The sequence below is a fragment of the Salvelinus fontinalis genome, chromosome 39 (assembly GCF_029448725.1).
Source record: "Salvelinus fontinalis isolate EN_2023a chromosome 39, ASM2944872v1, whole genome shotgun sequence".
NCBI classification, from domain to species: Eukaryota; Metazoa; Chordata; class Actinopteri; order Salmoniformes; family Salmonidae; genus Salvelinus; species Salvelinus fontinalis.
Window position 1 is genome coordinate 27712322 of NC_074703.1, and position 14841 is coordinate 27727162.

At 44.3% G+C, this 14841-nt stretch overlaps 1 protein-coding gene across 4 annotated transcripts in view; it reads right to left on the reverse strand.

Annotated features, from left to right (window-relative positions):
• cacna1c (calcium channel, voltage-dependent, L type, alpha 1C subunit) overlaps nucleotides 1–14841 on the reverse strand; it is a 546860-nt gene that overhangs the window by 109076 nt on the left and 422943 nt on the right. For all 4 annotated transcript variants that reach the window (XM_055905081.1, XM_055905080.1, XM_055905079.1 and 1 more), the window contains 3 exons: nucleotides 12588–12614; nucleotides 9772–9932; nucleotides 2902–3127 (listed from right to left, as the gene is read on the reverse strand). In XM_055905081.1, coding sequence (XP_055761056.1) covers nucleotides 2902–3127; nucleotides 9772–9932; nucleotides 12588–12614 — 414 coding nt within the window. The remainder of the gene's footprint in view (nucleotides 1–2901; nucleotides 3128–9771; nucleotides 9933–12587; nucleotides 12615–14841) is intronic.

Consider the following 14841-nt stretch of genomic DNA (forward strand, 5'->3'; position numbering starts at 1 on the left):
GTCCACTATATAGGGAATGGGGCTCTGCTCTAAAGTAGTGTACTATATAGGGAATGGGGCTCTGATCTAAAGTAGTGCACTATATAGGGAATGGGGCTCTGCTCTAAAGTAGTCCACTATATAGGGAATAGGGCTCTGCTCTAAAGTAGTGTACTATATAGGGAATGGGGCTCTCCTCTAAAGTAGTGCACTATATAGGGAATGGGGCTATGCTCTAAAGTAGTCCACTATGTAGGGAATATGGCTCTGCTCTAAAGTAGTCCACTATGTAGGGAATAGGGCTCTGGTCAAAAGTAGTCCACTATGTAGGGAATAGGGCTCTGCTCTAAAGTAGTCCACTATATAGGGAATAGGGCTCTGGTCAAAAGTAGTCCACTATGTAGGGAATAGGGCTCTGGTCTAAAGTAGTGCACTATATAGGGAATAGGGCTCTGGTCTAAAGTAGTCCACTATGTAGGGAATAGGGCTCTGGTCAACAGTAGTCCACTATGTAGGGAATAGGGCTCTGCTCTAAAGTAGTGCACTATATAGGGAATGGGGCTCTGCTCTAAAGTAGTCCACTATATAGGGAATGGGGCTCTGCTCTAAAGTAGTGTACTATATAGGGAATGGGGCTCTGATCTAAAGTAGTGCACTATATAGGGAATGGGGCTCTGCTCTAAAGTAGTCCACTATATAGGGAATAGGGCTCTGCTCTAAAGTAGTGTACTATATAGGGAATGGGGCTCTCCTCTAAAGTAGTGCACTATATAGGGAATGGGGCTCTGCTCTAAAGTAGTCCACTATGTAGGGAATGGGGCTCTGCTCTAAAGTAGTGTACTATATAGGGAATGGGGCTCTGATCTAAAGTAGTGCACTATATAGGGAATGGGGCTCTGCTCTAAAGTAGTCCACTATATAGGGAATAGGGCTCTGCTCTAAAGTAGTGTACTATATAGGGAATGGGGCTCTCCTCTAAAGTAGTGCACTATATAGGGAATGGGGCTATGCTCTAAAGTAGTCCACTATGTAGGGAATATGGCTCTGCTCTAAAGTAGTCCACTATGTAGGGAATAGGGCTCTGGTCAAAAGTAGTCCACTATGTAGGGAATAGGGCTCTGCTCTAAAGTAGTCCACTATATAGGGAATAGGGCTCTGGTCTAAAGTAGTCCACTATGTAGGGAATAGGGCTCTGGTCTAAAGTAGTGCACTATATAGGGAATAGGGCTCTGGTCTAAAGTAGTCCACTATGTAGGGAATAGGGCTCTGGTCAACAGTAGTCCACTATGTAGGGAATAGGGCTCTGCTCTAAAGTAGTGCACTATATAGGGAATGGGGCTCTGCTCTAAAGTAGTCCACTATATAGGGAATGGGGCTCTGCTCTAAAGTAGTGTACTATATAGGGAATGGGGCTCTGATCTAAAGTAGTGCACTATATAGGGAATGGGGCTCTGCTCTAAAGTAGTCCACTATATAGGGAATAGGGCTCTGCTCTAAAGTAGTGTACTATATAGGGAATGGGGCTCTCCTCTAAAGTAGTGCACTATATAGGGAATGGGGCTCTGCTCTAAAGTAGTCCACTATGTAGGGAATATGGCTCTGCTCTAAAGTAGTCCACTATGTAGGGAATAGGGCTCTGGTCAAAAGTAGTCCACTATGTAGGGAATAGGGCTCTGCTCTAAAGTAGTCCACTATATAGGGAATAGGGCTCTGGTCAAAAGTAGTCCACTATGTAGGGAATAGGGCTCTGGTCAACAGTAGTCCACTACATAGGGAATAGGGCTCTGCTCTAAAGTAGCCCACTATGTAGGGAATAGGGCTCTGGCCTAAAGTAGTGCACTATATAGGGAATAGGGCCCTGGTTAACAGTAGTCCACTATGTAGGGAATAGGGCCCTGGTCTAAAGTAATACACTATATAGGGAATAGGGCTCTGGTCAACAGTAGTCCACTATATAGGGAATAGGGTTCTGGTCAAAAGTAGTGCACTATATAGGGAATGGGGCTCTGCTCTAAAGTAGTCCACTATATAGGGAATAGGGCTCTGCTCTAAAGTAGTGTACTATATAGGGAATGGGGCTCTCCTCTAAAGTAGTGCACTATATAGGGAATGGGGCTCTGCTCTAAAGTAGTCCACTATGTAGGGAATATGGCTCTGCTCTAAAGTAGTCCACTATGTAGGGAATAGGGCTCTGGTCAAAAGTAGTCCACTATGTAGGGAATAGGGCTCTGCTCTAAAGTAGTCCACTATATAGGGAATAGGGCTCTGGTCAAAAGTAGTCCACTATGTAGGGAATAGGGCTCTGGTCAACAGTAGTCCACTACATAGGGAATAGGGCTCTGCTCTAAAGTAGCCCACTATGTAGGGAATAGGGCTCTGGTCTAAAGTAGTGCACTATATAGGGAATAGGGCCCTGGTTAACAGTAGTCCACTATGTAGGGAATAGGGCCCTGGTCTAAAGTAATACACTATATAGGGAATAGGGCTCTGGTCAACAGTAGTCCACTATATAGGGAATAGGGTTCTGGTCAAAAGTAGTCCACTATGTAGGGAATAGGGCTCTGCTCTAAAGTAGTCCACTATGTAGGGAATAGGGCTCTGGTCTAAAGTAGTGCACTATATAGGGAATAGGGCCCTGGTTAACAGTAGTCCACTATGTAGGGAATAGGGCCCTGGTCTAAAGTAATACACTATATAGGGAATAGGGCCCTGGTCTACAGTAATCCACTATATAGGGAATAGGGCTCTGGTCTAAAGTAGTGTACTATATAGGGAATGGGGCTCTGCTCTAAAGTAGTGCACTATATAGGGAATGGGGCTCTGCTCTAAAGTAGTCCACTATAGCTTTCTTTACCGACAGAATGGGACACAGTCTTTTATTTAGTTTGAATGTAGTAGCGACTGTGTTATGTGGTACTATACCTTGTGATTTTGAAGATGCGTAGAAGGCGTACGCAGCGCAGAACAGAGATGCCTAGCGGGGACATGATCTTGGTCTCCACCAGAATGGTCTCCAGGATGCCTCCACACACCACAAAGCTGTCAAAGCGGTTGAACAGAGACACGAAGTAGGCCTGTAGACCCAGGCTGTACATCTTTAACAGCATCTCCCCTGTAAACAACGCCAGCAGGACCTTGTTGGCTATGTCTGAGGAGAGAGAGAGAGAGAGAGAGAGAGAGAGAGAGAGAGAGAGAGAGAGAGAGAGAGAGAGAGAACAGGGGAGAGAGAGAGAGAGAACAGGGGAGAGAGAGAGAGAGAGAGAGAGAGAGAGAGAGAGAGAGAGAGAGAGAGAGAGAGAGAGAGAGAGAGAGAGAGTGGGGGGGAGAGAGAGAGCGAGAGAGAGAGAGAGAGAGAGAGAGAGAGAGAGAGAGAGAACAGGGGAGAGAGAGAGAGAGAGAACAGGGGAGAGAGAGAGAGAGAGAGAGAGAGAGAGAGAGAGAGAGAGAGAGAGAGAGAGAGAGAGAGAGAGAGAGAGAGAGAGAGAGAGAGAGAGAGAGAGAGAGAGAGAGAGAGAGAGAGGGTGGTGAGGGTATATAACTTAAAGTAACTGTCCAGTACTTACAGATTTATATGAAATATGACCTAGAATTGAGTGAAATAAAAGGTCATTAAGTTCGTTAGAAAGCAGCATTTCTGTTTTGGAATGGTGTGGGCGTACCCCAACAACAGAATGGTGTGGGCGCACCCCAACAGAATGGTGTGGGCGTACCCCAACAACAGAATGGTGTGGTCGTACCCCAACAACAGAATGGTGTGGGCGTACCCCAACAACAGAATGGTGTGGTCGTACCCCAACAACAGAATGGTGTGGTCGTACCCCAACAACAGAATGGTGTGGGCGTACCCCAACAACAGAATGGTGTGGTTGTACCCCAACAACAGAATGGTGTGGTCGTACCCCAACAACAGAATGGTGTGGGCGTACCCCAACAACAGAATGGTGTGGTCGTACCCCAACAACAGAATGGTGTGGTCGTACCCCAACAACAGAATGGTGTGGTCGTACCCCAACAACAGACTGTTGTGGGCGTACCCTAACAACAGAATGGTGTGGTCGTACCCCAACAATAGAATGGTGTGGTCGTACCCCAACAACAGAATGGTGTGGGCGTACCCCAACAACAGAATGGTGTGGGCGTACCCCAACAACAGAATGGTGTGGTCGTACCCTAACAACAGAATGGTGAGGTCGTACCCCAACAACAGAATGGTGTGGTCGTACCTCAACAACAGAATGGTGTGGTTGTACCCCAACAACAGAATGGTGTGGGCGTACCCTAACAACAGAATGGTGTGGGCGTACCCTAACAACAGAATGGTGAGGTCGTACCCCAACAACAGAATGGTGTGGTCGTACCTCAACAACAGAATGGTGTGGGCGTACCCCAACAACAGAATGGTGTGGGCGTACCCCAACAACAGAATGGTTTGGGCGTACCCCAACAACAGAATGGTTTGGGCGTACCCCAACAACAGAATGGTTTGGGCGTACCTCAACAACAGAATGGTGTGGGCGTACCCCAACAATAGAATGCTGTGGGCGTACCCCAACAATAGAATGGTGTGGGCGCACCCCAACAGAATGCTGTGGGCGTACCCCAACAACAGAATGGTGTGGTCGTACCCCAACAACAGAATGGTGTGGGCGTACCCCAACAACAGAATGGTTTGGGCGTACCCTAACAACAGAATGGTGTGGTCGTACCCCAACAACAGAATGGTGTGGTCGTACCCCAACAACAGAATGGTGTGGGCGTACCCCAACAACAGAATGGTTTGGGCGTACCCTAACAACAGAATGGTGTGGTCGTACCCCAACAACAGAATGGTGTGGTCGTACCCCAACAACAGAATGGTGTGGGCGTACCCCAACAACAGAATGGTGTGGGCTTATACTGGTCTACAATTATTAACGCTGTAGACCGCTGATTGGCCAGCTCATCCTCCTATAGCAAGCCCTTTTGAAATGGCCTGTTTGAGACAATAATAAGTTTGAGGTGATTTTTTAAGGTGTTTTTTATTATAAATATGAGTATAGGATGAGTCAAAAACATTATTTGGCTATGAGTTAACAGAATATTAACTTATTTATATACAGAACCAGTCAAAAGTTTGGACACACCTACTCATTCAAGGGTTTTTCTTTTCTACATTTTAGAATAATAGTGAAGACATCAACACTATGAAATAACACATCATGTAGTAACCAACAAAGAGTTAAACAAATCAAAATATATTTTATATTTCAGATTCTTCAAAGTAGCTACACTTTGCCTTGACAGCTTTGCACACTCTTGGCATTCTCTCAACCAGCTTCATGAGGAATGTTTTTCCAACAGTCTTGAAGGAGTTCCCACATATACTGAGCACTTGTTGGCTGCTTTTCCTTCACTCTGCGGTCCAACTCATCCCAAACCATCTCAAATAAGTTGAGGTTGTGTGATTGTGGAGGTCAGGTCATCTGATGCAGCACTCCATCACTCTCCTTAAATCAAATATCCCTTACACAGCCTGGAGGTGTGTTGGGTCATTGTCCTGTCAAAAAAACAAATACATTTCCCACTAAGCGCAAACCAGATGGTATGGCATATCGCTGCAGAATGCTGTGGTAGCCATGCTGGTTAAGTCTGCCTTGAATTATAAATAAATCACTGACAGTGTTACCAGCAAAGCTCCCCCACACCATCACACCTCCTCCTTCATGCTTCACAGTGGGAACCACACATGCGGAGATCATCCGTTCACCTACTCTCCGTCTCACAAAGACACAGTGGTTGGAACCAAAAATCTTAAATTTGGACTCATCAGACCAAAGGACAGATTTACACCGGTCTAATGTCCATTGCTCGTGTTTCTTGTCCCAAGCAAGTCTCTTCTTATTATTGGTGTCCTTTAGTAGTGATTTCTTTGCAGAAATTAAGGCCTGATTCACAGTCTCCTCTGAACAGTTGATGTTGAGATGTGTCTGTTACTTGAACTCTGTGAGGTGCAATTCATTATTTCTGAGGCTGGTAACTCTAATGAACTTATCCTCTGCAGCAGAAGTCACTCTGGGTCTTCCTTTCCTGTGGCGGTCCTCATGAGAGCCAGTTTCATCATAGCTCTTGATGGTTTTTGCGACTGCACTTGAAGAAACTTTAAAAGTTCTTGACATTTTCCATATTGACTGACCTTCATATCTTAAACGGACCACCCATCACGGATCCGGGATCATTCTCATCAGAAAAGTTGACTAGCATAGCCTAGCCTAGCGCCACAGGGATATCTTAAAATATAATTTCATGAAATCACAAGTCCAATACAGCAAATGAAAGATTAACATCTTGTGAATCCAGCCAACATGTCCGATTTTTAAAATGTTTTACAGCGAAAACACAACATATATTTATGTTAGCTCACCACAATAGCCCAAAACACAACGCCATTTTTTCACCGCAAAGATAGCTTTCACAAAACCCACAAATAGAGATAAAATTAATCACTAACCTTTGAACAACTTCATCAGATGACAGTCTTATGACATCATGTTATACAATACATTTATGTTTTGTTCGAAAATGTGCATATTTATAGCTACAAATCGGGGTTTTACATTGCAGCCATGGTCACAAATGGCACCAAAATGTCCGGAGAAATTTTAGACAGCCACGTAATCTAACAGAAAAACTCATCATAAACTTTGCTGAAAAATACACGTTGCACATATAATTAAAGATGCAACCGCTGTTAGATTTAAAAAAAATAACTTTAGTACAAAGCACAGCATGCAATAATCTGAGACAGCGCTCAGCCATTCTCCGCCATGTTGGAGTCCAAAGAGTCCACAAAAATACGAAATAACATCATAAATATTCCCTTACCTTTGATCAACTTTCATCAGAATGCAGTTCCAGGAATCCTAGTTCCACAATAAATCGTTGTTTTGTTTTAGAATGTCCATTTCTTCTGTCAAATTAGCAACTTTGGCTAGCACGGTGTAGCGCACGTGTCCATGAAGATTTTACGCATGAACGAAAAATTCAAAAAGTGATAATAAAAGTCGAATAAACTGGTCAAACTCAGTTGAGAATCCATCTTTAGGATGTTTTTCACAAATATATCCAATAACGTCCCAGACGGAGCATTTCTTCGTGTCTACTTAACGCATTGCAGACAACGATATGACAAACCTAAGTGCGTAGCCGAATACTGCCAATATGGCTGACCTGTCACTCCAAAGGCTCTCATTCGGTCCCACATAAGGCTAGACACTTCATTCCACGTTCTACTGACTGTTGACATCTAGTGGAAGGCGTATGAAGTGCATACAGATCCATAAATACAAGGCAATTGAATAGGCGATGCCTTTCACAGAGACCCATTTCAGAATTTTCACTTCCTGTTTGGAAGTTTGCCTGCCAAATGAGTTCTGTTTTACTCACAGATATAATTCAAACAGTTTTAGAAACTTCAGAGTGTTCTATCCAATAGTAATAATAATATGCATATCTAAAGATCTAGGCCAGAGTACGAGGCCGTTTAAGCTGGGCACAGTTTTATCCAGAAGTGAAAAAGGCGCCCCCTATTTCCAAGAGGTTAAAGTAATGGACTGTCGTTTCTCTTTGCTTATTTTAGCTGTTCTTGCCATAATATGGACTTGGTCCTTCACCAAATAGGGCTATCTTCTGTATACCACCCCTACCTTGTCACTACACAACTGATTGGCTCAAACACATTAAGAAGGAAAGAAATTCCACAACTTAACTTTGAACAAGGCACACCTGTTCATTGAAATGTATTCCAAGTGACTACCTCATAAAGCTGGTTGAGAGAATGCCAAGAGTGTGCATAGCTGTCATCATGACTACTTTGGAGATTCTAAAATATATTTAGATTTGTTTAACACTTTTTGGGGTTACAACAGTACATGATTCCATATGTGTTATTTCATAATTTTGATGTCTTCATTATTATTATACAATGTAGAAAATAGTAAAAAAATAAAGAAAAACCCTTGAAGGAGTAGGTGTGTCCAAACTTTTGACTGGTACTGTTATATTTGTTGTATTTTTCCCCCTGATTTCACCTCGTCTCGGGAGAGCCGAAGGTGGAGTCATGCGTCCTCCGAAAACATAACCCACCAAACCGCGCTTCTTAACACCCGCCAGCTTAACCCGGAAGCACCAACGTGTCGGAGGAAACACCGTTCAACTGACATCGAGGTCAGCCTGCAGGCACCCGGCCCGCCACAAGGAGTCGCTAGAGAGAGATGAGCCAAGGAAAGCCAAACCCTACCCTAACCCGGACAATGCTGGCCCAATGGGACTCCCGGCCACGGCCAGTTGTGGCACAGCCCGGGAATAAACCCGGGTCTGTAGTAACGCCTCTAGCACTGCAATACAGTGCTTTAGACCGCTGCGCCACTCGGGAGGCCCAGAATACTAACTTTTAAAAGTGAGATTTTCACTGGACAATTACTTTAGGATTAGTGAGGTGTCGAAACCAACATCTTATTGGATAAAGGAGAGAGGTGAATAGAAGGAGGACAGAAAGGAGAAAGACTAAATAACAGAGATTATATAATAAAGATATTTTGGCTACTCTGAGGAAAGAGGAAGAGAAATTAAAACAAAGAATTGAACAACAAATCGAAGAATGTGAGTTGGTGAGCAGTGTTGTTAGCAGGATAATAAGACCAGTTCAGAAGTAATCCAAACATATCTCTGAACCATCATGGCTCCCTCCACTCGTGTATGTGAATAATAATATTTTATATAAATGATGTGACAGATGTTATTCTGTGTTGTTGTCTCTGTACCTTGGGAATACTCGGGATGTACCAATGACAACAAACTCTGTTTGTGTCCCAGTCAGGAGAAATAAACTCCTGTTATTGAGTTGTTTAAGACCAGTGATTGTATTATAGTACTATATGTACCAGATAATGTACAATACACTACGGTGCTGAGATAATGAAATAACATGAGCTGGAACTTGAGCTGCTGTTGTTGGGTCAGTACCTTGGACCTCTGTGAACCAGTCAGCCTGTTTAGTGTGTTCTGAAGGTGGTATTGATGTGTCAGTACCTTGGTCCTCTGTGAGCCAGTCAGCCTGTTTATGGGGTTCTGAAGGTGGTATTGATGTGTCAGTACCTTGGTCCTCTGTGAGCCAGTCAGCCTGTTTAGTGTGTTCTGAAGGTGGTATTGATGTGTCAGTACCTTGGTCCTCTGTGAACCAGTCAGCCTGTTTAGTGTGTTCTGAAGGTGGTATTGATGTGTCAGTACCTTGGTCCTCTGTGAACCAGTCAGCCTGTTTAGTGTGTTCTGAAGGTGGTATTGATGTGTCAGTACCTTGGTCCTCTGTGAACCAGTCAGCCTGTTTAGTGTGTTCTGAAGGTGGTATTGATGTGTCAGTACCTTGGTCCTCTGTGAGCCAGTCAGCCTGTTTAGTGTGTTCTGAAGGTGGTATTGATGTGTCAGTACCTTGGTCCTCTGTGAGCCAGTCAGCCTGTTTAGTGTGTTCTGAAGGTGGTATTGATGTGTCAGTACCTTGGTCCTCTGTGAGCCAGTCAGCCTGTTTAGTGTGTTCTGAAGGTGGTATTGATGTGTCAGTACCTTGGTCCTCTGTGAGCCAGTCAGCCTGTTTAGTGTGTTCTGAAGGTGGTATTGATGTGTCAGTACCTTGGTCCTCTGTGAGCCAGTCAGCCTGTTTAGTGTGTTCTGAAGGTGGTATTGATGTGTCAGTACCTTGGTCCTCTGTGAGCCAGTCAGCCTGTTTAGTGTGTTCTGAAGGTGGTATTGATGTGTCAGTACCTTGGGCATCTGTGAGCCAGTCAGCCTGTTTATGGTGCTCTGAAGCGATGGTTAGAGTGTTGAGGAAGACCAGGAAGATCACCAGCCAATAGAACACGCTGGATTTGACCCCCGCTCGACACTTACGACGACACAGACGGTTCCACCGCCGCGAGTACCGACTGTAGGAAGGGAGAGAGAGAGAGAGAGAGGGAGAGAAAAAGGAGAGAGGGGGAGAAAGACAGACGGAAAAGGAGAGGGGGGAGAGGAAGAGGAAGGGGAAAGATGGAGAAGAGAGAAAAAAGAAGAGGAAGATGAGAGGGAGAGAGGAGGAAGAGAGGAGGAAGATGAGAGGAAGAAGAGAGGAAGAAGAGAGGAAGGGAAGAGGAGAGGAAGAGGAGATGAAGAGGAATAGGAGAGGAAGAGAGGAGGAAGAGCACAGGAAGAGAGGAGGAAGAGAAGAGGAGGAAGAGAGGAAGGAAAGAGGAGAGGAAAAGGAGGGAAGAGGAGAGGAGATCAAGAGGAGATGAAGAGGAAGAGGAAGATGACAGGAAGAAGAGCAATATTTTCTCAGTTTCAGTAACTGAACCAATGATCATGACATGCAGCAGTGCAGCAGGCTGGAGAACGTTGGATTGTGTCTTGAAACAGAGCAGGGAGTCAGTCTCTCAGGGGAGGGATGAGGAGTAGAGAGGAGAGGAGATGTGAAGGGGACATTAGGCAGCGGTTCAACTAAGACCAACAGGTGGTTTCGAGCCCACTGTCTCCTGACATGATTCATAAGAGTCCGTAGAGCACTAATGTTACACCAGAGATAGATAACATAACAGCAATGGACAGAATAACACTGGCTACATCCCACATGGTACCCTATTCCCTATGTAGGGCACTACTTTTGACCAGGGCCCATAAAAGCAGTGCACAATGTAGGGAATAGGGTGCCATTTGGGACACAGCCACTGAAAACAATAACAGGCTATCTGAGAAGTGTCTGGCAAGGGACCAATAGGGACCTCACCTGGAAGATAAATGAATTGTCATTAATTCTATCACGCATTCTATTGGCTCCGCAACTTCAGCTTTGGGAAAGAATCTTTATTCTGGAACCTTCCCTGATTGTGATTGTCATGGAAACTACAGGTACATGATTCTGTGTCGGCATGTCATGGCACACATTGATAGAGGCACAAGGAACAAGGTGCACATCACATGGGACACAAAAATGTGTTAAACAAATCTAAATATATTTTAGATTTCAGATTCTTCAAAGTAGCCACCCTTTGCCTTGATGACGGCTTTGGATATTCTTGGCATTCTCTCAACCAGCTTCATCTGGAATGCTTTTCCAACAGTCTTGACCTGGAATGCTTTTCCAACAGTCATATGCTGAGAACTTGTTGGCTGCTTTTCCTTCACTCTGAGGTCTAACTCATCCCAAACCATCTCAATTGGGTTGAGGTCGGGTGATTGTGGAGGCCAGGTCATCTGATGCAGCACTCCATCACTCTCCTTCTTAGTCAAATAGCCCTTACACAGCCTGGCGGTGTGTTGGGTCATTGTCCTGTTGAAAAAACAATGAAAGTCCCACTAAGCGCAAACCAGATAGGATGGCGTATCACTGCAGAATGCTGTGGTAGCCATGCTGGTTAAGTGTGCCTTGAATTCTAAATAAATCACTGACAGTGTCACCAGCAAAGCACCACCACACCATCACCCCACCCCCTCCATGTTTCACGGTGGGAACCACACACGCAGAGATTATCCATCTCACAAAGACACGGTGCTTGGAAACAACAATCTCAAATTTGGACTCATCAGACCAAAGGACAGATTTCCACCGGTCTAATGTCCATTGCTCATGTTTCTTGGCCCAAGCAGGTCTCTTCTGAACAGTTGATGATGTGTCTGTTACTTGAACTCTGTGAAGCATTTATTTGGGCTACAATTTCTGAGGCTGGTAACTGGGTCTTCCTTTCCTGTGGCAGTCCTTATTTAGAGCCAGTTTTATCATAGTGTTGATGGTTTTTGCGACTGCAATTGAAGAAAATGTCAAAGTTCTTGAAATATTCCGGATTGACTGACTTTCATGTCTTAAAGTAATGGTGGACTGTCATTTCGCTTTGCTTCTTTGAGCTGTTCTTGCCATAATATGGACTTGGTCTTTTACCAAATAGGGCTATCTTCTGTATACCACCCCTACCTTGTCACAACACATCTGATTGGCTCAAACGCATTAAGAAGGAAAGAAATTCCACAACTTAACTTTGAACAAGGCACACCTGTTAAATGAAATGCATTCCAGGTGACTACCTCATGAAGCTGGTTGAGAGAATGCCAAGAGTGTGCAAAGCTGTCAAGGCAAAGGGTGGCTACTTTGAAGAATCTCAAATATAAAATATGCTTAGATTTGTTTAACACTTTTTGGGGTTATTTCATAGTTTTGATATCTTCACTATTATTCTACAATGTAGAAAATAGTAAAATAAAGAAAAACCCTTGAATGAGTAGGTGTGTCCAAACTTTTGACTGGTACTGTACACACGCACGCACGCACACTCACACAGGTCCATCCAGCAGCCAGAAGGGATGAAAAAAAGAAAGAGAGAGAGAGAGAGAGAGAGAGAGAGAGAGAGAGAGAGAGAGAGAGAGGGAGAGAGAGAGAGAGAGAGAGAGAGAGAGAGAGAGAGAGAGAGAGAGAGAGAGAGAGAGAGAGAGAGAGAGAGAGAGAGAGAAAGAAAGAAAGAAAGAAAGAAAGAGAGAAAGAAAGAGAGAAAGAGAGAAAGAAAGAAAGAGAGAAAGGGAGGAGTCAGCGATGTGATGACATCACATGTACTAACCTGAACTTGGATTTGGAGATTCTATTTCTGGAAGGAAAAACAGAATGGATTATACATACAGAACATACTGAACAAACATAACGAAGCACAAGACAACATGACAACATGGACCACAGGTGTCTCAGGGACGAAGAGGGGAGGAGAGGAGAGGTGAGAAAGAGGGAGGAGAGGAGAGGTGAGAAAGAGGGAGGAGAGGAGAGGTGAGAAAGAGGGAGGAGAGGAGAGGTGAGAAGGAGGGAGGAGAGGAGAGGTGAGAAGATGAGAGGAGGTCTTTATAGATTCCTTTCTATCTTGGTCTGGTCATGTCCTGACTGGCAGATTCAGCTACTGTTAGTACTATCACCATATGTTACCAGATTCAGCTACTATTAGTACTATCACCACATGCTACCAGATTCAGCTACTGTTAGTACTATCACCATATGTTACCAGATTCAGCTACTGTTAGTACTATCACCATGTGTTACCAGATTCAGCTACTGTTAGTACTATCACCATATGTTACCAGATTCAGCTACTGTTAGTACTATCACCATATGTTACCAGATTCAGCTACTGTTAGTACTATCACCATATGTTACCAGATTCAGCTACTGTTAGTACTATCACCATGTGTTACCAGATTCAGCTACTGTTAGTACTATCACCATATGTTACCAGATTCAGCTACTGTTAGTACTATCACCACATGTTACCAGATTCAGCTACTGTTAGTACTATCACCATATGTTACCAGATTCAGCTACTGTTAGTACTATCACCATATGTTACCAGATTCAGCTACTGTTAGTACTATCACCATATGTTACCTGAGATCCTGCTGGTGTGTATGGCTCATATAGTTCACTACTATATGCAAGCTCTGGTCTAAAGTAGTGCACTATATAGGGAATAGGGCTCTGGTCTAAAGTAGTGCACTATATAGGGAATAGGGCTCTGGTCTAAAGTAGTGCACTATATAGGGAATAGGGCTCTGGTCTAAAGTAGTGCACTATATAGGGAATAGGTTTCTGGTCAACAGTGTTTGTGATAGATACTGCTCTGTGTTTCAGTGGGACTGGACAGTGTCTGTGATAGATACTGCTGTGTTTCAGTGGGACTGGACAGTGTGTGTAATAGATACAGCTCTGTGTTTCAGTGGGACTGGACAGTGTGTGTAATAGATACTGCTCTGTGTTTCAGTGGGACTGGACAGTGTCTGTGATAGATACAGCCATGTGTTTCAGTGGGACTGGACAGTGTGTGTAATAGATACTGCTGTGTTTCAGTGGGACTGGACAGTGTTTGTAATAGATACTGCTGTGTTTCAGTGGGACTGGACAGTGTGTGTAATAGATACTGCTGTGTTTCAGTGGGACTGGACAGTGTCTGTGATAGATACTGCTGTGTTTCAGTGGGACTGGACAGTGTCTGTGATAGATACTGCTGTGTTTCAGTGGGACTGGACAGTGTGTGTAATAGATACTGCTGTGTTTCAGTGGGACTGGACAGTGTGTGTAATAGATACTGCTGTGTTTCAGTGGGACTGGACAGTGTGTGTAATAGATACTGCTCTGTTTCAGTGGGACTGGACAGTGTGTGTAATAGATACTGCTGTGTTTCAGTGGGACTGGACAGTGTGTGTAATAGATACTGCTCTGTTTCAGTGGGACTGGACAGTGTGTGTAATAGATACTGCTCTGTTTCAGTGGGACTGGACAGTGTGTGTAATAGATACTGCTGTGTTTCAGTGGGACTGGACAGTGTTTGTGATAGATACTGCTGTGTTTCAGTGGGACTGGACAGTGTGTGTAATAGATACTGCTGTGTTTCAGTGGGACTGGACAGTGTGTGTAATAGATACTGCTGTGTTTCAGTGGGACTGGACAGTGTGTGTAATAGATACTGCTCTGTTTCAGTGGGACTGGACAGTGTGTGTAATAGATACTGCTCTGTTTCAGTGGGACTGGACAGTGTGTGTAATAGATACTGCTGTGTTTCAGTGGGACTGGACAGTGTGTGTAATAGATACTGCTGTGTTTCAGTGGGACTGGACAGTGTGTGTAATAGATACTGCTGTGTTTCAGTGGGACTGGACAGTGTGTGTAATAGATACTGCTGTGTTTCAGTGGGACTGGACAGTGTTGGTGATAGATACTGCTGTGTTTCAGTGGGACTGGACAGTGTTTGTGATAGATACAGCCATGTGTCCTGGCCTGGAGACAGATCAGTTGGCACCATCTCTGACTCTAACATGCTGAAGAGGCATTATGGG